The sequence below is a fragment of the Oryctolagus cuniculus genome, chromosome 16 (assembly GCF_051225735.1).
Source record: "Oryctolagus cuniculus isolate XC-2025 breed Fujian yellow rabbit chromosome 16, ASM5122573v1, whole genome shotgun sequence".
NCBI classification, from domain to species: Eukaryota; Metazoa; Chordata; class Mammalia; order Lagomorpha; family Leporidae; genus Oryctolagus; species Oryctolagus cuniculus.
The window spans coordinates 79,100,731-79,123,614 of record NC_142882.1 but is presented as its reverse complement, the minus strand read 5'-3'; the positions used below and the strand labels follow the sequence as shown (position 1 = coordinate 79,123,614).

General features: G+C 39.8%; 1 protein-coding gene across 6 annotated transcripts in view; it reads right to left on the bottom strand.

Moving 5' to 3' along the window:
* The window catches only part of HEPACAM2 (HEPACAM family member 2), a 51,935-nt gene that overhangs the window by 17,387 nt on the left and 11,664 nt on the right, over nucleotides 1-22,884 (bottom strand). For 3 of the 6 annotated variants that reach the window (XM_008261727.5, XM_008261726.5, XM_008261725.5), the window contains exons 2-4: nucleotides 19,600-19,953; nucleotides 15,661-15,945; nucleotides 2,562-2,858 (exon numbers count right to left, since the gene is read on the bottom strand). In XM_008261727.5, the coding sequence (XP_008259949.1) occupies nucleotides 2,562-2,858; nucleotides 15,661-15,945; nucleotides 19,600-19,804 (787 nt within the window). In that variant the 5' untranslated portion in view covers nucleotides 19,805-19,953. The remainder of the gene's footprint in view (nucleotides 1-2,561; nucleotides 2,859-15,660; nucleotides 15,946-19,599; nucleotides 19,954-22,884) is intronic. The other 3 variants (XM_017344317.4, XM_002713804.6, XM_017344316.4) reach the window with 1 other exon arrangement.

The following is a 22,884-nucleotide window of genomic DNA, read 5'->3' as shown; positions in this document are numbered from 1 at the left end:
TCTATGGACCTTGATAATAAGATCTTAACCAAATACTAGAGGCTTCTGATATTATGAAAATATCTTGGCTAATATTAATACAGAAAGTTTAGGCAGTGGGAAAAACCTTAACTGTAGTACACGTCTATATATTATAGCTGGCTTTTCAGTTGCAACCAGCATGATGAAATCTAAGGTGACATCCAGATCGCTGCTAATCTATTTTTATGCTTAATTTTAGCTTGTTCTAAAATTATGTCTTGGTTAGCCACTAGGGTGAAAATCTGGTGAAGCCTATAACATTTTAGCAAAATACTGAGCAGATGATGTCCCTTAGCTGTTTACATGCTGGCCCCTAGACTGTATAGTGAACAGGAATTGTTATTAGCAAGAATTTCTTTTTCAGTTGATATTCTCAGTTCCTACCCCAGTATTTGGCCCATAAAAGTTGTTAAATAATAAATGAATGTGTGCCTAGTTTTTATCACCCCAAACACACATGTGCTTTGGGGGAGTCTTCAAGGTATTTGTATTATCATCTGTTATCCAAATGAAGCATAGTCCATGCAAAAATTCTAGATCTGTATTGTCCAATATGGTAAACACTAAACCTTACTTGTATTTATATTGAATTTAAAACTAATATAGATGAAATAAAATTAAAAATTCAATTCTTCAATTGCATAGCCATGTTTAAGTACTCAAAAGGCAATGAGGCTAGGTGTTACATATTGAACATGGCATATATTGGACATTGCAGAAAGCTGTATTGGACAGCATTCTCACAAAGAGTATAATATCTTCTTCATGTAAAGAAAAACAAAATCCCACCATGACATTATATAAATTTCAAACCTCTCAGGTGATTTTGCAAATACGAACACCCTTGGCCTTAAGGAGTCCTAGGAGGGCCCAATTTCGATACATTTCTTCATCAACCTGCAGATTTGTGACAGTCTTAGACTCCTTGAGGGCTCTTTAAGAGCTTTTTAATAAATTCAAGATACTATAGAAGAAAAATATCTTAAGTAATTGTCTCACTTGTGTGTGCTAAATATTCAGATTCCCAGGTACTACCTTTAAGTTCCTGACTCAATAGGTCTGAGATTCCTTAATGAAATGACATTTTTGGCAACTTTCCTGGGTGATTTTGATGTTGGTGGTTCAAGGATCACATACTGTAAAAATTAGCCTGAGAATTATAAGGACTATATTCCTATCTCATTTATTCAACAAAAGTTATTGAGCTTCTATATGTTTTGGGTCCTGTTCTAGGCACTGGGGCTACAAAGATTGAGAAAGAGAAGGCATGAATTGAAGAGGTATTAATGAGAAGTACCTTCTGTAAACTCGTTCCTCACAGGCACCTTAACCACCGCCTCCTGCTCATGCCTGTCCCAAGGTTTTCCCTAACTGAAATATGGCTTGTTTCTGGATGTAAGGGAAGTCTGGGAAAGAAATGATAGCGGCAAAAAGAGGAAGGAGAAAAAGGAGAAGGAGTGGAGACAGGGAAGTGGACTAGATGAAGAGAAAAAAAGAAAAGGAATGGGGGAACAGACAAAGGTGGATCTGAGCAAGAGGAAGTAGAATGGACAAACTTGATGACTGCATGTGGGACAAGGCAATAAACAAGAAAGAGTCTCTGATGACATTTCGCTTTCTGTCCCAGGTTGGTAGGGCCATGCATGTAATCAGGAAATGCAGACAGAACAGCAGTTTTGGGGAAAGAACATGGTTCAGTTTGATATCTACCGATGCAACAATGATATAAACCCTATAAATGGGAAACCTGCTTGTCTTATTTTCTTCTTCCTGCACTGCCGGGTGGAGACATCCAGAAGGCAGTTGGAATAAAGTTTTAGAGCTTTAAGTTCAGATACAGAATGAGATGCACCGATGTTACCTGAAATAAGTGAAATCATACAGGAGGATGAAATCGTACTATGTGTATAGAGAAGAGAAGGCTCAGAAGGATGGAAATTGGCTGGACATCAATGCTTCAGACAGTGATTTTTTACTCTTATGGTTGGATGAGTTTTTTGAAAAACCAAATGATTTCTAAAGGATGCCAAATTTCATAGGTAATTTTTGTAAAAATTACCAAGATAACTCCTGTTGAGAACTTTCTTGAATTTCATGTGTTTAAATAGTGAAAGAGGAGGGAGAGGCCATAAAGGACCATGAAACAGTGAGTCATTTAGGCATAAAGGAAAACAGATTTCCAACTCATGAAGACGTTTTCATCAGACTGAAGGCAACAGTAGAGATAAACACTCTAAGTGAGCAGCCCGCTTCTCTCATATTCCCGTTTATAAAATCAGGAAATCAAGAATGCCAATTTAGCAGTAACTTATTGATTCCATTTTCTTTCATAACCCCTCAGAGCCAGAAATTGAATTTCCTCTCTATTTCACTTGTGCTTTCGTTTTCTGAGTCATGGAAGCTATGGCATAGTTAACTTAGGGAAGAGAAGCCTTTTTACACAATTAAATTCTCTTCTTCCTGGGTGTAAGAGAGGGGAAGGGCAAGGCCAGCATCCAGTTGTCTTTTATTGGGACCCCTTCCTTTTATGTCGCACTTACCCATGGAAGTGATGATAACTGTGAAATGAGTTTCGTCTTGCCTTCCAGTTATATTGTTGTAAGCACAGCAAACGTAGTCAGTTGTCTTCTGGGCTACTTTCTCAGATGCGACTTCTAGGCGAGGCCCATGCTTAATAAAATACGTTGTGTTGTCAGTCATCCCGATCCAGGAGTAGGTGTTGGGGGGATAGGAGTCAGCAGAGCAATCGAATAGGATGGCTTCTCCCAGGTCAACAGTAAACACTTCTCCCACTTTTAGCCCTTTATCAGAATTAACTTGAAGTCCGTAAGGCCCATCTGCAGAAATGCAAAAACGAAATAGAAAGGTAACATGAGTAACTATAATACATTTGGGTCTGGGAAAGCTTAACAGGATCTGATTTTCTTTGAGAGTCTTCATGTTAGCCATGAGCAAACAGGACCTCATTTAGACTCCCAGTGAATGACAAGGACCTAAATATGTTTTATTCTGATATCCACAAAAATAGAAATTATTTAATGTGATTCAAATTATTTGAAATAGTGAAAGCCTAAAAGTTGGTTTTTAATTTTATAAATGTTGCTATGATTGTGATGTTAAATGTTTGAGTAATATATTGATACATCTGCAGTCTTGCTAGACAAACTCAATATTTCTGAAACATTAATTCCACCTGAAAATATTTTACAATAGACTATGCCCCAAATTTTCTCTTTGACAATCATATTTTGAGTATTATTTATTTTTCTTTACAGTGCTAGCATAGGTTATGCAGACATTTATAAAAGACAGTCCTACCAGAAACATGAATTTGTGCAAGAAAATATGGGATGTTATGTATTTTCATAATATTTTATTGATCTATTTGTTTTAAATTACTTTTAAAATTTATTTAGGAGGGGAGGAGGGAAGAAAGATCAGAGAGACAGAGAAATAGAAAATGCTCATAGCTGCAAGTTTATTCCCCAAATTTTCAAATGGCTAGGGCTTCACTAATTCATTCCACGCCTCCCACGTGGGTGACAGGAACATAATACTTGAGACATCACCTGCATCCCAGGTCTATATAGTTGGGAAGCTGGATCAGGAGCTGGAGTTGGAATTGGAACCCAGGCATTCCAGTGTGGGATGTGGGTGCCCCAACTGCTAGGCTGAAGCCTGCTTTGACATTTTAATAGTTGAAGAATCTTTGATTATAACTGCCCTGCTATACATCTTGATATCTGGTATTGTGATGTGCAAGCTTAATTTTTATTGCTTAGGATTGCTTCTTGCTTTCTTCCATTCAATATAATGATGCCTGTGAGTTGGTCATATATTGCCTTGATTGTGTTGAGATATGTTCCTTTTGTACCCAGTTTGTTAAGGTTTTTTTTTTTTAATCATGAAATTATGTTGTATTTTATCAAATGCTTTCTCTGTATCTACTGAGAAAATCATATTGTTTTTATTCTTCAGTTTGTTAATGTGATCAATCACATTTATTGATTTGCCTATGTTGAACCATCCCTGCATACCAGAGATAAATCTCACTTGCTTCTGGTGATCTTTCTAATATGTTGTTAGATTAGATTAGCTAGTATTTTGTTGCATTTTGTGTTTATGTTCATGGGGGATGTTAGTCTATAGTTCTCTTATTTTGTTGTATCTTTTTCTGTTTTAAGAATTACGGTGATGCTGGCTTCATGGGAGTTTGGGAGGATTCTCTCCCTTTCAATTGTTTTGAATAGTTTCAGAATAATTGGAATTAGTTCTTTAAAAGTTTGGAAGAATTCAGCAGTGAAGCCATCCATGGGGCAGGCACTGTGGCACAGCAGGCTAAATCCCTGGCCTGCAGTGTCAGCATGCTATATGGGTGCCTATCCAAGTCCTGGATGCTCCGCGTCTGATCCAGGTCCCTGCTAATGTGCCTGGGAAATCAGCAGAGGATGCCTCAAGTCCTTGGGCCCCTGTGCCCATGTGGGAGACCTGGAAGAAGCCATCTGGTTCTAGGCTTTTCTTTGTTGAGAGGGTCTTTACTACTAATTCAATCACCATCTTGGTTATAGGTCTATTTAGCTCTTATTTGTCTTCATGACTCAATTTTGGTAGATTGTATGTGTATAAAAATCTATCATTTTTTCAGACATTCCAATTTGTTGGCATATAGCTATTTGTAGTAATTCCTGATAATTGTTTTATTTCTGTGGTATCCATTCTGACATCTCCTTTTGCATCTTTGATTTTATTAATTTGTATTTTCTCCTTTTGTTTTTGGTTAGTTGGTAAATCAGTTTTGCGTATTTTCTCAAAAAACAGATTTTCATTTTATTGATCTTTTATATCATTTTGGGGGGATTCAATTTGTCCATTTTTTCTTCTAGTTCTTATTATTTCTTTCCTCCTATTAATTTTGGGTTTGGTTTGTTCCTATTCATTAGATCTTTGAGAGGAATCAATTATTGATGCCTTTTCAATTTGTTGATGTAGGCATTGATTGAAATTCCTCTCTCCATGATACAACATGGGAAGTGAGATACACAGCAGACCCATAGAATGGCAGATGTCCTAAACAGCACTCTGGCCTCAGAATCAGCCCTTAAGGCATGCGGATCTGGCTGAAAAGGCCATGAAAGTATTTCAGGCATGGAAAACCAAGACACTCAGGGGAAAAAAAAAACCCTACATGAAAGATCTCCGTGAGTGAGATCCCAGTGAAAAGAACGGGTCATCAAAGAAGGAGGTACCTTTCTCTGAAGGGAGGAGAGAACTTCCACTTTGACCATGGCCTTGTCTAAATATGATCAGATTCGGTGAACTCAGGGGGCTTCCATAGCCTTGGCAGCTCATGACAAGAGCCTAGGGTGATTACGGAGGCCATAAACAAGAGTGTCAGTTTGTTAAGTCAACAACAGGAGTCACTGTGCACTTACTCCTCATGTAGGATCTCTGTCCTTAATGTGCTGTACATTGAGATTTAATGCTATAACTAGTACTCAAACAGTATTTTTTCACTTTATGTTTCTGTGTGGGAGCAAACTGTTGAAATCTTTACTTAATGTATGCTAAACTGATCTTCTGTATATAAAGAGAATTGAAAATGAATCCTCATGTGAATGGAAGGGGAGAGGAAGTGGGAAAGGGGAGGGTTGCGGGTGGGAGGGACGTTATGGTGGGGAAGCCATTGTAATCCATAAGCTGTACTTTGGAAATTTATATTCATTAAATAAAAGTTAAAAAAAAAGAAATTCCTCTCTCCAAGTTTAGGATCCCATTTGGAAAAACATGCATCTTCATTATCATTAAAAACTACTCATTGATCATCAACTACCTAATCATGGATACTCCATGAGTTTTGTTTCACACTGTAAAACTCCTGCAGCATTTTACCATTTCTAAAGTGTCAGAGTGGAAGCAGATAGACAACTTGCCTGGTTTTCTTTGTTTGTTTGTTTTTTCAGAGAATAAAAAAGAGACACTGGTAAAAAGAATTCCCCAGCTAGAAAGGTTTTCTCATCTGGTCTAAATTCTGGCTTATATTCTAAAGAAATTCTTTTTTGAGTATTTTCAATCCATGCTTGATTGACTCCACTGGTGTGGAACCCATCAGAGGGCTGGCTGCAAGTTCACATATAAAGTAGTCAGGAACTGGAGGTAGAAGTGGAACATGAGAAGAAATGTGTGCCTCTTTCCTGTGACTGCCCTAAGACCTGGATGCTGTTCTTTTATTTCGGGCTCTGATGCAGTGTCAGCTGAAAACTCTGCTAAGGTGTTTCCAACAGTGTGCTGTGGACTGAAAGTCTCTCAGTCAGCAGTCCACTAAATGGTGAGTAGTGGAATAGGAATGGAAATTTGCTTTCACTTACTCAACCTTTGGAACTCCTCCTTTGAAATTGCCTTGGGACCTTAAACACAGTGGAGAATTCTCACAAGTAGTTATTTTTCACTTTTGGAGGGCAGATTCATGTTATAGAGGAAGTCCAGTCATTTGGAGCCACCAATGGTAAATAACGTCAAATGTCCTAATTTTAAAAATATCACTTTTTAAAAATATAGCATACCTTTAAAGAAAGGTGACTAATTATTTTAGCTCATCTTCTCTACTTACTCAGGTTCATAGGTTGATTTTGCTACCTCCTCATTTGTTGAGTTTCATGATTGGCATAGCATTTTCTCCTCTGTCTTACTTACATGGTATCCTCAAATAGCTTATCCACCCTATCCTGCCTGAAACCCAAATATTGCTTTCAGTTTCTAGAATCTAATATCTTGAAGCATTTAATTTCCTTGCTGATGATATTATTTCTTAGAATGTGCCATATTTGATCTGATTATACAGTTTAAGAAATATATGTCAGATGTTGAAAATGCAAAAATTCAGAGAAGCATAAAGGTGAAAGCAAAAACCATCTGTAATTTCACTGCTCAGAGAACCAATACCCACATTTCAGTGCCTGATTTCCACGTATTTCCTCTATGCTTCTCTCTCTCTCTCTTACACACATACATGCATGCACACACACACACACACACACACACGTCTATCTAATTACATCTCATACTGTATCCATCACTTACAATATATTTTCTCCATGCTATAATATTATTCCCTTCAGGTTTACCAGCCCTGGTACAGCCTTGTATATTATTTGAGGCACAACCTTGTGTATTGTTTGAGTGGATGGGCTGTCCAGTTGGGGACATTTGGAGTGATCCAACCGGAGTTGCCTCCAGTGCTGAAGATGAAAGTAGAAGGGTCATTGCATTTTGAATTTGGATTAGGGTTTACCTTCTTGCCTTTGGCAGAGAGCTCCCAATATAAATGAGCCCATTGCCTTGAGAATGGCTGTTTACTAAGTGACTTGTAAACTCATATATCATCTGTTCTCTTTAACAATTTATGGCTGGGCGGGAACAGTACCTAAATTTCCGTCATGAGGCTGACTGCCACCCTGCTTGGGAGCAGATGGTAGGTATTTATTTACTATGAATGACACTTTTTTTTACTTTAATTTTTATCACTTAGAGAACTCCCCCTCAGCAGTACCATATGTTGCACACAAAATGTAACTGGATTATTTACAGCTGGAGGTAGAAGTCTCCTTAATTATTGCCTTCACACTGTCTGCCACCAGACTATGACATCAGAACTTCATAGATACATGATCAATCTTGATAGATTTTATTATACTTTTAAAAATTCTCTTTAAAATAAAATAATTCCTGCTTTCATGAATAAATGTCATGGAAACAGTACTTTTAGAAAACAGAATAGGTGATTCAAGTTGGAATTCCAAATTATTATATATATCTCAAAGGGATAAATATTGGGATCTGACACTTACTAAATTATTGAGGAACTTTGCAAGAGGTCAGAAAGCAAAGCAAATAGCAAAAGCACTCTAACAAAGAAGTTGTTATCTCGTCTTGGGAATTTGGCCTTTCCATAGCATCAAGCAACACTGGACTCTGAAAGGGAGTCTGTGTTCTTAACTCGTGTCAAATATTGCCCCATGAATACGAAGCTGAATAATGAAGAACTCCTCGTTGCACAGAGAAGAATCAGGGAAAACATAACGCAGCGAGTACCGGGGAAGAGGTGAGCCTGGGACACTGCAGGAGCTCAGCAGCTGTCTCCCGGGCACTGGGGAAGCAAGGCGAGAGCAGGGCGGGAGAACCGTGTGGGGAAGATGATGGTGTGAGGGAACAGTAAAGTAACCGGAAGAAGAAAGAGAAGTGGGCATAACATTCACCAGGCACAACTTCCCAGTTTTCATGGAATGAAGGCAAAGATTGCAGCCATGTAGATGCCAGGTCAACCGATAGGAAAAAGAACAAATATTCAGAGTATACATTTGACTTAATTCTTACTACTTGAGGTCAAGAAAACAAATTTAAAAATACCCCCCAAAAACAATAAAACAGGCTGAAATAGTGATAGGGAGAAAAATTATTAATGCGTCTGAGGTGTGTTTTTATCTGTAATGTGACAGGCAGTTGCTTATGAATTACGGAATAAGTGAATGAATGAATATCAGATAAGAGGAGATTTTGACTAAGTGAAGGTTGCTGCATTTGAACATAAAAATAATTAAGATAAAAATTAATAAATGATCGCAATTATCTGCCAATATTAAAAATCTTTCTTAAATCATGTAGATAATGCATGTTTACAGTGTGGAAACAGAACCCACATTTGTAAATTTTCCTCTTCCCACTCTCTGTCAGTATTTACTCATGATAAATGCTTCTTTGTGAGACTTTCATGGGCCATGTCTAAAAGAATGTCAAGAAAAAAGTTGAATCTGTAAATAGAACAGAGGCTCTGTGAAATGTGAACTGATTCAACTGGGATATTTTAATCCTGTCAATCAGCACAGAAAAGGAAAGATGGTTTCGGACTCTGAAGCACACTCTGACGTAAACAGATGTGATTGTGAATTTCGCTCTCATTTTTACCTTCTCCACACTATCAGTATGTTTTATGATAATAGTGAGATTGATGCATGTTGAAAGGAAAATCTCATTTTCATTTTACCAGCTTAAAATAAACTTGTAACAAACAGAAGTAATTTCAAAAATGATAATTTCATATGTCTCTACTTGCTTAAACAATTTTCCCCAAGAATTTTTTACTTAAATCTGTGTCAAGAGTTTAAAGATAGGTAGGCAGATGAAGAGAGGAACAGAGAGCTAAGAAGAAATTGATGTAAAAGAAATACTATGGAAAAATAAAGTATGTTAAATTAAGGAATGGTGATGTTTGGGAAAGTCAAAAGTTCCTCTCAAGGTTTCCTTTCAATTTTCTGTTTGTACGAATCTTCTAAATTATCCAAGCTCTCCATAGCTTCTTATTGCCATGTTGAAAATTATATCAGCATAATTTTGATTTTAAAAAAAGGCAAAGAAAAAGAGTTCTTTCCATGCACCATACACTAACTTTTTTACACATAAATTCACATTAAATGCCCCCCCCCCCATTGACATAGGTATTAGCATTCCACTGGGGAGAGCATAGATAAGCAGGAGAGCACATGGGTGCACTGAGGGGGTATGTCACCTGCACATTGGTAATGGCAGAACAAGGCTTTCTCTCACGGACACCAAGTGTACAGCTCCGGCACATAACCATTGTTCTATCTACTGCACTCCCCAGCAGAGCACCAAAGCCAAATTATGATCAGGTTTCCCTCGACTAACAAAGAATATTCCAACACAGTCTCATCTCCTGTTGTCTCCCACTACGCTGAAAGGTAATTCTTTGGGATTCACATGCGGAAGATGATGTCTGACTGGGTTAATATTTTATTTTGCACTTTGTACCTTCCTATGTGGATGCAAACCAAACAATAAAGAAAAACATGAGATGTATCCACTGAGTCCTAGATTTGATATAATTGTCTGCTCACTTTTTCTCTGTTTACATAATTCAAGTACTTAGGTTTGTATTACCTAGACTTGAATGGAAGGGTTTTTTTTTTTTTTTTAAGATTTTATTTACTTATTTGAGAGATAGAGTTACAGAGAGAAAGAGAGACAGACAGACAGACAAAGGTCTTCCATCTGCTGGCTCACTCCCCAAATGGCTGTAATGGCCAGAGCTGGACTGATCCCAAGCCAGGAGCCAGGGGCTTCTTCTGGGTCTCCCATGTGGGTGCAGAGACCCAAGGACTTGGGCCATCTTCTACTGTTTTCCCAGGCCATAACAGAATGCTGGATCAGAAGAGGAGCAGCTAGGATACAAACCAGGGCCTATTTTGGATGCAGGCGCTGCAGGTAGAGGCTTAGCCCATTATGCCACAGCAGCAGCCCCTGAGTAGAAATTTAAAATCATGTCAAAATAACCTTACTAGGTCAGGAATACCCATATAAATAGACTTCACCAATTTGAATTTTTCACTCCCCTTCAATGCTGGTCATGAATATAGACAAGATTATATTTCTTTGTAAATATATTTCTCAACCTATGTTTGAAGGCTGATAGAATATTTTTATAATATAATCTGAATGTAACATTATGGGAAAACTATTGGAAAATTTTATCTAAAATTCAACTAATAAGTAAAGCCATCTTTCAACACAATATAACTAATAATTGGAACAAATCATATGTGAAGCTTCTTCAAAAAATTCATGGAAATATAATTAAATAATTGTTTTGATGCAAAACATTTGAAATCCATGCATGGTTTCCATAATTCATATTTTCCATGAACTTTCTAGAAGCTGTTCATATACTCATATAATTTGTTTACTGTGTGAGATGTTTTGGCATTGGTGAAAAACTGGTTTCCTTCTTTGGCACTCTTTAATGTAATTTCTTCTATTTTAAGTGAAAGGATCAGTTCATATTTTAAGTGAATTGATCAGTTCATATTTAATACTGAATGTGAACTAGGTTGGATTAATAGTTAAAATTTTTTGGTTCTTTATCAAGATTGTATAACAAAATCAAAGTATAAAGTTTTAAAATTTATGTATGTTAATTTTAAGTTTTGTACTAATATACAGAGAACAGATGTTAAAGACACAATTCTTAAAGATAACCATACGTCCCTCCTTTCCTCCCTCCATCCTACCTTCCTTTCTTTTTCCTTTAATTTTTACAGCAACATAATTTCAATTTATTTTATAATCACAGGCTTAACGCATCATTAAGCATACTGTTCAATAAGTAAAATGTTGAAAGACCACTATTCCACAGGAGTATAGACAAGAGCTAAAAACTATAATCAAATCATAAGATATTGGTTTCATTCTTCTTTTGTATAATATACTAAGTGCCACATATCAGAGAAAATCTATGATATTTTTCTTTTTGGTACTGGCTTGTTTTACTAAACATTGTGGTCTCCAGTTGCTTCTATTTTGTTGCAAAAGGATTTAATTCTTATTTACTGCTGAGTAGTATTCCATTCTGTATATTTGCCACATTTTCTTTTTTTTTTTTTTTTTTTTTTTTTAAGACTTCTTTATTTGGCTGGTGCTGCGGCTCACTAGGCTAATCCTCTGCCTGCAGCGCTGGCACTCCGGGTTCTAGTCCCGGCTGGGGCACCGGTTCTGTCCCGGTTGCTCCTCTTCCAGTCCAACTCTCTGCTGTGGCCTGAGAAGGCAGTGGAGGATGGCCCAAATGCTTGGGCCCTGCACTCCCATGGGAGACCAGGAGGAAGCACCTGGCTCCTGGCTTTGGATCGGCGCAGTGCATCGGCTGTAGCGACCATCTGGGAGGTGAACCAACGGAAGGAAGACCTTTCTCTCTGTCTCTCTCTCTCATTGTCTAACTCTGCCTGTCAAAAAAAAAAAAAGACTTATTTATTTATTTGAGAGGAGAGAGAGAGAGAGAGAGAGAGAGAGAGAGAGATCGTCTATCTGCTGCTTCACTCCCTCAAATGGCTACAATGGCTGGAGTTGGGCCAGTCCTAAACCAGGATCAAGGAGCTTCTTTCAGGTCTCCAACATGGGCACAGGGGCCCAAGCACATGGGCTATCTTCCATTGCTTTCCCAGGCCATTAGCAGGAAGCTGGATTGGGAGTGAAGCAGCCAGGACTTGTACTGGTGCCCATATGGAATGCCAGCACCACAGGTGGAGGCTTAACCTACTTCACCAAGGTGCCAGCCCATATGCCAAATTTTCTTTATCCAGTCATTAGTTAATCTACATCTGGATTTATTCTATATCTTAGCTATTATGAATTGAACTGCTATAAACATGTGGGTACAAATAACTCTTTTATTTGCTGACTTCATTTCATTTGGGTATATTCCCTGGAGTGGGATGGCTGGTTCATATGGTAGGTCTATATTCAGGTTTCTGAGGAATCTCCATACTATCATCCCTAATGGTTGGACTAGTTTACAATAGTGTATTAGGGTACCCTCTCCTCCACATCCTCACCAACATTTATTAGTTTTTGATTTTTGGATGATAGCCATTCTAACTTGGGTGAGGTTAAACCTCATTGTGGTTTTGATTTGCATTTCCCTGATGGCTAGTGATCCTGAGCATTTTTTTCATGTGTCTATGTGTTTCTTGGCCATTTATATTTTGTCCTTTTAAGATGCCTGTTCATATCCTTTGCCCATTTTTTAACTGCATTGTTTGAACAATACTTTTCAGAAAAAATACTTACAAATTGCTCTTAGTTATATTTAATATAGCTCAAATTTTGTGACTTTTCTCCTTTACTTAGGTTCATGAAATTCACTCTGTGCCTCTTTTTTTTCCTTTATTACACATACCATTTATATAATTGTGCAAAGTTTGATATATGTTGAAAACATGCTTTCTTGACAAATATCCCTTAGTTTACTCTAAGAAATGTGTATGAAAATATAAACTGTCTTCTAGTCATTTTTTGTATCTACTCTCTTTTATAATTTTTTTAAACTGGTAATAAGTCCTAGAATTTAGAGCTCCTCATAGTTGGACTCAGATTTATCTATCCGACCATCAGTTCCCCCACACATTTTCATATATCCTGTACTCTTGCCACATTGGCCCGTTTGTCAAACACGTCCCTCTGCTTGGTGCCTGAGCTCCTGTTGTCCTCATTGCCTGAAATGGTTTTCTCAGATATTGTCACTTGCCCCAAGCATTGTTCAAAGTCCACCCCAAATGCTGCTTTCTACAAGAATTTTTTTTCCACAGGCAGAAGGAATGTTTCCATGCTCTGAATTCCCCTAGGGTAATAATATTATAGAGATAATAATGGTTAACTTTCTTAGGGGAACTTACTATGGATCAATTACTACTCTAAGCACTCTACATAGAATGACAGATTTAATCCTCATAATAATTCTATGAAGTAGGTTAACATTATCACCAATGTATGGATTAAGGAGCTGAAGCAGGGAGAGAGAAAGGTAGCAGACCCAGGATTTGCACCTAAGCCTTCTCCCTCCATAATTTTCATTCCTACTCACTATGCTGCTGCTGGTACTTCTTTGATTTACGTTATTTATTTGAAAGGTAGAGTTACAATGAGAGAGAGAGAGAGAGGGAGAGAGAGAGAGAGAAAGAGAAAAAGAGAAAGAGAGAGAGAGAGAGAGAGAGAGAGAGAGAGAGAATGAGAATGAGTCTATCTGCTGGCTCACTCCCAAAATGGCCCACAGTGGTCAGGGCTGAGCCAGGCCAAAGCCTAGATCCTGGGACTCCATCTGGGTCTCTCCTGTGGGTGCATGGACCCAAACACTTACGTCATCTTCCTCTGCTTTTCCCAGCATATTAGCAGGGAACTGGATGGGAAGTGGAGGAGCCAGGACATGAACTGGCACTGTCCACTATGTTTCTTTATTTACATCTCTGTGGCATAGATAGCATTCTATGTCATGCATTTTATTTTCTCTGTTCTACTAAAATAAAAGAAAATGTCCATGTTCAAGTTTTCACAATTATATTTTCCATAGCTTAGTTTTGCAGATCCAAAGCAAAGCCTCCCTGGGTATGTGTGTCCCCTCCCTGGCCTCTTCTTGTTCCCTTGCTGGTGCTGTTTCTTCCTGGAGCTTTCTCTAGTCAGGAAAGGCTACATTTGTACATTTGCTGGTACTTCTTTTTTCCCATACAGATGTATTTCTGACTAAGCCGCCTGGATTTACCTAGCATCCGATTTGTGCCAGTCACTGGCTATTTGTCACACAGTGCTTGGTTCGCCACAGAAGTGTGGTGAGGTGGTTTTCACAATCTCCATTGCACAGATGTGGCCCAGAAAGATCAAGGGATTCAACTAAAGTCACACCGGAAATGACCCAACATGCTGTCCACTTTGGTCTATCTGACTTATAACATTCAAAATGCTATGGTTTGTGCCTCCTTTCGTGTTAAGAGATTCACTGATGAGTGAGTGCTTACAGGAAGCAGGCTTCATTCTCCCCTTATGATTCCACAGTTACGCTGCCCACCTTCATGTCACAGCAGTGAGATTTTCTTTGCCACTTTTCTTGTTAATCTGCTAGTGCAGTTGTGCTGTAGGCAACATGATAACAGATAAGACTTCCCAGTGTGATAGCCATTGGTTCTCTGAGTTCTGGCCCACAGGGAGCCTATGACAATGTTCACAGACACTTTTAATTGTTACAGCTGGAGGGATGTGCTACTGGATTACATACGGGGAGAGGCCAGGGATGCTCTTAAGCATGTTACAATGCACAAAAGAGCCCCCACAACAAAGAGTTGTCTCCAGTGCAGAGGAGACATCGTGCTAAGCTGAAATTAGAATGCAATATCAAATAGGGGTAGTGTTTTAGAATAGAGAGGATTGGGAACAATGGTGCAATGAGGAAAGAGGTCCCTTCACTGCGTTAGTGATGCTGATAGGACAGGAACTGAAGAGTTTGTTCACCATAGCTAAACACAAAGTTTACCAACAACAGGAAAATAAACCAAAGAAAATCAAAATCCAGAAATAATTGCTGATTCCCTGGGAACCTGAATACCTTACTGCAGACTAATAAACTTTGTTCTGACTGGTCTGCCCTGACAGCCAGGCAGGAGGAATGAGTTCTGACACATGATTGCACAGGAGGGTGATTATTGCTTATCATATTGTATCATATAAATCAAAAGAGCTAGAAGAGAAGAATTTGCATCTTCTCATCACAAAGAAATGCTAAATGTTTGAGATGATGGGTAATGCTGAGTGTTCATTACAAATGTATACATACACTCAATTGTCACTCTGTATTCCATAAATACGTGTAATTGTTATCTGTTGTTTACGATAAAGGAATTAATTTTAAAAGTTGATGCTGAGAAGATGGGCAGAGGGAACAGCCAGATCCTTAGACACCCTGCCTGTGCCTAACCCGGGAACAGTCAGCCACAGGGCACATTCCTCTCCTGGTTTACTGCCACCAACTCTTGCTCCTCAGACATAAGAAAGTTACTGCATCTGCATTGTTCTAGGCTCTTACAATCGAGATTCCTGCTTTCTGGTGGACATGAGGTCACTCAATTGGCTGAAATCACAAATTGTGTCTTGAATGGCCCTGGGTCAATATCTCACCTCGATCTTCAAAGACTGAGTTGTGCCAGGCACTGAACTGCACTACCCAAGCGATGTCCAGTGCCGATGTTCTCTGTGACTACCCCTGTGAGAAGAATTTCTTCTGGAAAAACTCAAGTAGTTTTTAAAAGAACTTACAGTATATGGTTGGTGTAACGATGTCACTTTCCATCTCACTGACGGGATTCTCCACCAGGCAACTGTAATTCCCGATGTCTTCCTTGGTCACTGGAGCAATATGAAAGGTGTTGTTTTGGAGAGAAAAGGAGTAGGTGGCGCTGGTGCGCACGGGCTTCCCATTTTTCAGCCAGTGGTAAGCCAGGCGAGTGCCAGCTGCCACCTGGCATGTCAAGGTCACGTTGCCCACATACTCCACGGCCCCAGAGGAAGGGTGAATCTGCACCACTGGCTTGGTGATGAGATCTGCAATATCAAGAGAGGGAAAATGATTTTTTTCCACCCTCTGGGTCACAATAAAACTCGTGTTTTTCAAATATTAAATTCTGGCATTTTACACTTTGTAAATGGAGGCAGCACAGGAAATCATTAGGAAAGAGAATAAAAGTCATGAAAATGCAAAATGATAAAACAAAAGTATCATGAGATAAAAAAATTCTAAAAGTTCTCTTCAAAGATTGTGGAGTGAAGCCCTGTACCTTGTAGATACCTAACGAGTGACTGAGAACTCCAGCTTCCTGATTTCTTGTTCACTGTGCTTTCCCCAACACCGTAAGAGTATATGAGAACCTTCACAGAGAAAATTTATTTTTTCCCTCTCTTGATTTTCTCTAATTGTCCCAAGACTAGGTCCTTGGGGTAAGTGAATGTGGTGAATCCCAATTTTTATACACAAATACTGAGCTCATATGCAAATACTTTTGGACTACAGAGGGAAAGTGATAGCCAACTTCCTTTTCATTCTTTGTAAGCCAATAGTTACATGTTTTAATTTCTTTGCATTCGTGTTGCAGCATTATATTAGTCACATTAGCAAACCAAATCTTACCTTTCAACAATGGCTCCTCTGAAGGTATTATAAAATGTATTATAGAGATTGTGTCAAATTAGAAATATGAGACAAATATAATGGAAATTCCTATTAGAATGGAAAGTCATCAGGAAAACAATTTTATTTTTATATTTTTCCTTTTGCATTTTATCATTTCACTTTATGTTTTTAGTCTTTTTTCTTTATATTTTATGAGTGTTACACACACTCAGCACTTAATATTTGTCAAATGAATCCATTTCCAAGAATAAATATTATTCCCTCTCTAAATTTTCATTCTGAAATTGATGGATAGAAGTTAGAACTTATTTATGTACCCACAACATTTTCAGCAATATTCACCAATCTTTGAAGTTCTTATCTCTGTATTGACAAAGAGTGACTTGTTCAGAGTTACACAGCAATCAGTAGAATAAGAAAGAAGACTTTAAATCTGGCACTGATTCCCTCCGGCATTTTGGAGAGGTATACATTTGCTTATCTCTTTCTGTATATGATTACAAAACACAGAAATAAATGACACATAAGTGACAGGCAATTCGCTCCGATACTTAGACTTTGATTTGCTATCAAGCTTTTAATTGGGTTGATGATCTTCTTTAGGTACATTTATCTTGTCTCCTGTGTACATTTTCCTACACTGGCAAATGTGTATCAGGACACACACAGACCCAATTCTCCAGCCTAGAGAAGACAGAAGGAAATAAAAGGGAGGAAGGAGATAGAAAGGCAACTTTGAGGGGAATTGAGCCATTTTGAACCCTCCCAGCATTTCTCTTAGTCAACTTCCTTGTCCATTTAATTGAATTCCCTATCTTCACAGGTGAGAACAAACAGTTTAGAATTGCATTTGGTTTATATTATTACAACAAAAAGAAAAACCAATCATACACAATTATGCAGAAAAGGCTCATATTTCCAATCTGCGTGTAGAAATAGATATGGAATGGAATGAACAGGTAGTATGTCATTGGGCTTGGGAGAGCAGACTGGATCACTCTTGTGCTGTTCAAAGATTTGCACTGAGACAGGACACATCACAGGAAAAGTTTATGTAAATTCTTTTAGGTATGTCTCCTCTTTAATCTGTTAACCTTTGATTGCTTATGCTGAGTCTTTGCTCGCTCTCAGCCTGGCATTCCCTCCTCTGGCACTCACTGACTCTCTGTAAGACGACTGGGTCTACTTGTGATTGGCAAGGGATGAGACCCTGGGGATAAGACAGCAGACCCCTCAAAGTGCCTGCTCCCTTGGGTCCTGTGTTCTAGTTGAGAAAGAGAAACAAAACAACAAAATCATATGGCAGCTTTTCAAAAAGTTTTGGAAGAGAAATAGAATTAGAAGAAAGATTGATTTCAGTGCAGAAATGTCTTAAAATACATGCCTAGTGTTTTCATAATGATATTTTCCATACATTCTTTGTAATACATAATAAATATTATAATATGTAACATGTAATATGTCCAGGTAGTAACAAGAGCTATGAAACAGAGGAAAGCAGAATTGGAAATAGAGAATGATGCTGTGTGTGTGTGTGGAGGGGTGGGTGGGTGTGTGTTTGGGGGAGTGAGATTAGTTTTCTATCAGGTGGTCAGGAAAATATTCAAAGATAAAGTCATTCTTGTACTGAGACCTAAAGAAAATACAGGAAGGGATCATATTATTATCTGGGAGGAAAGCCAGTTGGGTGGAATGACTCCATCGAATACAGAAGTCCTGAGATGTGAGTGTGGTTGGCCTTTTCCAAGAAGAGCCAGGGGGCCAGAGTGAGTGAGGAGTACACAGAGAGAGAATGGGGGCAGATGGGTGCTGGGTGTGTTGGGCCTCGCAGGCCACTGTTAGTGCCTCTTATTTTAAATGAGAAAGAAGCAATGGATTTGAAGCTTTAGGAGGCCGGGAGACTGGGAGGCAGCCAAGTAGGAGAATCCAGGAGTAGGTGAGAAGAGATGAAAATTAGTCACATAGAGGGAGAGTTTACAGTTTCAGTGTCTCATAAACAAAATGTTCATCCTCTTTGATTGCCTCTCCCTTTCATCACTGCTAGGAGGTGGCCTTTAAGCTTTGCCCAACTCATGGTATGAAGGCCATCAATACCAGGAAGGGAAAGTTAGAAAGTCTGTTCTAGATAATTTCTTTGGAGTAATTCAGGCATGTAGGTCTGCTCTTGCAAGAACTCCAGAACTACCAACAGTGAATTTCTTTCCTTTCTTCCCAGGCTGGAGGTAGAGACAGGAATTGTCATGGTTTGGGTCTCTGTTTAGCTATCAGTAGGGGTGAGACTTTGATGCTGGCAGGGAAGTAAGAGCAGAGTTGAAGAGGAGTGGTGGTGAGTGGGGCAGTGATGGGGCAGGGAGACATGGTTGGACTCTTTCCGTGTTTTGCAGGTAAAGCTGACAGAGGTTTCTTGTGGACTAGATGTGGGATGTGAGAAAAAGAGAGTCATTGATGACAGCAAATTATTGGCCAAAGCAATCGATAGCGTGAAATTGGTATTTACCAAACTGGAGAATACTGTCAAATAAACAGGTCTAGAGAAAAAACATCAAAACTTCACCTCAGAGTATATTTAAAAGTACATCTCTTACATACTTCAGCAAGGAAAATAAGTTTCTAAAAATTAGCTGGTTTGACTTTTCCTTAGAGGACATTTTCAGAAACTTCTATTGTCCTTAGTGGTCCTTGAGTAACTCTCATCCTCCCCCACATAACATACCAAGATAAAAATTTTCATGGACAAAAGTAGGATACTTCCCAGGGTGCATTTGACCACTGAGAAAAGTAATATTTTCTCCATCTCATTAAGTCAGCAGCTTTATACTTGTTAGTTCCCAGACAAATAAGTGATAAGTTATACACATTGCTTGATTACCTTTTGCTGGGCCCTGTGCGTATTCCCTCTATGCATGCTACTTCGTGCTCGGAAAGCCCCATGCAGCAATGTCATCAGTGCCATGAAATGTCAAGGGTTGGAGGGTGAATAAATTAGCCTAAAGTTGCAAAGCTAGGACCTCAACCCCAGGTGGTTTAGTCTCCTGAGCCTTTGCCCACGCACAGCCAAATGGACTCACCATCAACGGTGACTTGTATCTTCTGACTAGCAGACAGAGTTCCGTTTCCCTGGATGTTGACCTTCACGATGTAATTGCCTTCATCCGTGAACTGCAGTGGGTTGATGAGCAGAGACGCGTTGGGTGGCATCATGGTGAACTTGTGCTGGTATTCCAGGTCGGGAACCACAGATCTATTCACAGAGCCCAGCAAGTATTTGGGCATCGTGTGGGGTCTCTCGAACAGCCAAATGATCTGAATGTCAGAAGCTGGAGTGTGGAAGCCGTAGTGCACAGGTAGGTAGAGGGCCTGACCCCTGATGCCATGGACTGTGTGTGATGGCACCGTCACCTTCAGTCCTGAGCAAACACCTGCTGTGAACAAAAGGCAAGCCATGAAGCCCCTCAGCCACATGTCATAATCGAAACAGGCAGCTGCAGAGAGAAGCTAATGGGGCGATGATCGTCTTCAGAGAAGAGAGACTTCTAGGGACTGACCATCTAGTACCGGTTACATGGAGAAGTCAATATTTGTCTTTGAAACCTTCTGCATGTTAAAAACTCCACCCAAAGACTATGCGATTGTGTGACTTTTCTAAAGGCGAGGTGAAAGGGAAAAGCAGAAGTTCCTATCTACGACTGTTAAAGAATAATGAGAAAAGGAGAACTGGGGAAGACGATTAGTTCTAAAGTCCAGGGAAACCATGGAAAAATTTGAGATTATGACTATATTAGTACCGGTGTCATATTGCATTCTGATAAAACAATGTGACACCAGAAACCCTGGGGGAATTACTTCCTCAAAAGATTCTCCCAAAGTCTTCTGAAATGGCTGAATGTTTTACTTTTTGAAAGTTTCTCCTTTTGCTGAAACCTGCCAAGTGCAATATCTGAAGGAGAGTGGCAGTAAACCATTTTCAGTCATGAATCCTGCCCGTAACAGGAATCTAGTTGCTGTGTGTGAGAAACAGCAAGGGGCAGGCACAGGTGGAGTTAAATGGAGCACGAGGAGTGTGCAGAGACACAAGGTCAGTGAAGTGCTGGGATAGATCAGGCAGGACCCTGGGCTCATGGGAGAGATGACGACAATTTGACTCTGAGACAGGATGCAGCTGGAGCTTTGCGAGCAGAGGAGGGGTATGTTATGTCTTACGTTTTATTAGACTCACTCCTGCTGCTATAAGAATAGCTTGAACCAAAGACAAGAGATTGGGACCACTTAAGTGATGACTGTGCTTGGACCAGGGTGGTAGCAAAAGGTACGGAAAAGGTTGGTGGTGCTGAAAGGATTTATGAACATTGCAGGTGGGATGCATGAAATAAAGAGGAGGCAGGAGTGACTTGATTCTTGTCCTAGGCCAAGTGGAAGACTGAGTTGGCAACAAACACCTTAGTGGTGGGAAACAACTCGGGGGAGAACAGTTTGATGGGTGGAAGCTCAGAACTGAGTTTGGGCATGTCCATTTTGTGATACCCATTATACAACCAAGTGGTAATGTTGAAACAGTTTACTGGATGCAGAAGCTTGATTAAAGCCAGATTCCGAGAACATGGGGGTTGGGGGTGTAGAGCTCTGCCTATTGACATCCCTGGAAAGTGTGTGTGTGTGTGTGTGTGTTTCCAGCTAGGTTTCCAGCTTTCTTTCTAATTTCTGGTGCTTGGAGATTCTTCCCTCTTACCTTGAATCATGATACACTGTTTCACGTTAGTTAGCAATTCTAAGTATTTGCAGTGGGAAGAGTCCTCCTTAGCTCAGGGATGCCATGTTGCTGGAATCCCTGTTTAGACGCCTTTTAATTTAAAGCCTTAATCTTGGGCCGGCGCCGCAGCTCACTAGGCTAATCCTCCGCCTAGCAGCGCCGGCACACCGGGTTCTAGTCCCGGTCGGGGCGCCGGATTCTGTCCCGGTTGCCCCTCTTCCAGGCCAGCCCTCTGCTGTGGCCAGGGAGTGCAGTGGAGGATGGCCCAAGTGCTTGGGCCCTGCACCCCATGGGAGACCAGGATAAGTACCTGGCTGCTGGCTCCTGCCATCGGATCAGCGCGGTGCGCCGGCCGCAGCGCGCCGGTCGCGGCGGCCATTGGAGGGTGAACCAACGGCAAAAGGAAGACCTTTCTCTCTGTCTCTCTCTCTCACTGTCCACTCTGCCTGTCAAAAAAAAAAAAAAAAAGCCTTAATCTTAAAATTAGGGACAATATGGTACCTATGAAATAGTAGGGGAGGAGAAAGGAATGAATTTAGCTATGGGATATTTTGAACACTGAGAGAAAAGGGAGAAAATAGGAAATTGGAGACTGTGGGAATAGATACTTGTGAGTTTTCCTGTGAAGGGAGGGGGGCAGACAAATGGCACAGGAACTGAAGAGGGGTGTGAAATATGAAATGAAATGAAGGGTCTTTGGTCACTGGGAATGATTAACTAGAAAGAGAAACGTTGCTGAAGTAGAATAGAGATGAGTGACAGTGGAGTATAATCCTGGAGTAGGTGAGAAGAGATGAAAATTAGTCACATAGAGGGAGAGTTTACAGTTTCAGTTTCTCATACACAAAATGTTCATCCTGTTTGATTGCCTCTCCTTTGCTTTCCTTTTTTTAAAACTTTTATTTAATGAATATAAATTTCCAAAGTACAGCTTATGGATTACAATGGCCCCCCCATAACTTCCTTCCCACCCACAGCCCTCCCCTTTCCCTCTCCCTCCCCCCTTCCATTCACATCAAGATTCATTTTCAATTCTCTTTATATAAAGAAGATCAGTTTAGCATATATTAAGTAAAGATTTCAACAGTTTGCACCCACATAGTAACACAGAAGTGAACCTGAATCCATGGCTGGAGAGCAGACGATAGGGGAAATAAAATCTTGTCTTATAGCCTCCTTGGCCTCTGTGTGTACCTAAGATTCTCTTCTCCTTTCTTTATTTTGCTACTCAACTGTATTTGCATTCACTGGAGTGATCTGGTCCATAACAAAGGAGTTAACAGATATATGAGGATTTGTATGTGTGTACTCTATTTTGGCAAGTGCAAAGTCTTAGCAAAGGGCACATAGTGGGATACAATGGGACTGGTCAGCCACGTTCCCTTAGGTAAGTCGTTTCATTCTTGGCCTCAGCTGTCTTCTACATGGACAGTAGACAATATTAGATGAGGTTAAAAGCTTTCCCAGACTCTCTAAGTATATATTCTTGACATCATGAGGTGTTTGCTCAGGATAGCAGCTACCACATTGGAAGGTGAAGGGCCAGGGGATGGTGTTGTGGAACAGCAGGTTAAGCTTCCACTTGTGCCACTGGCCTTCCATATCA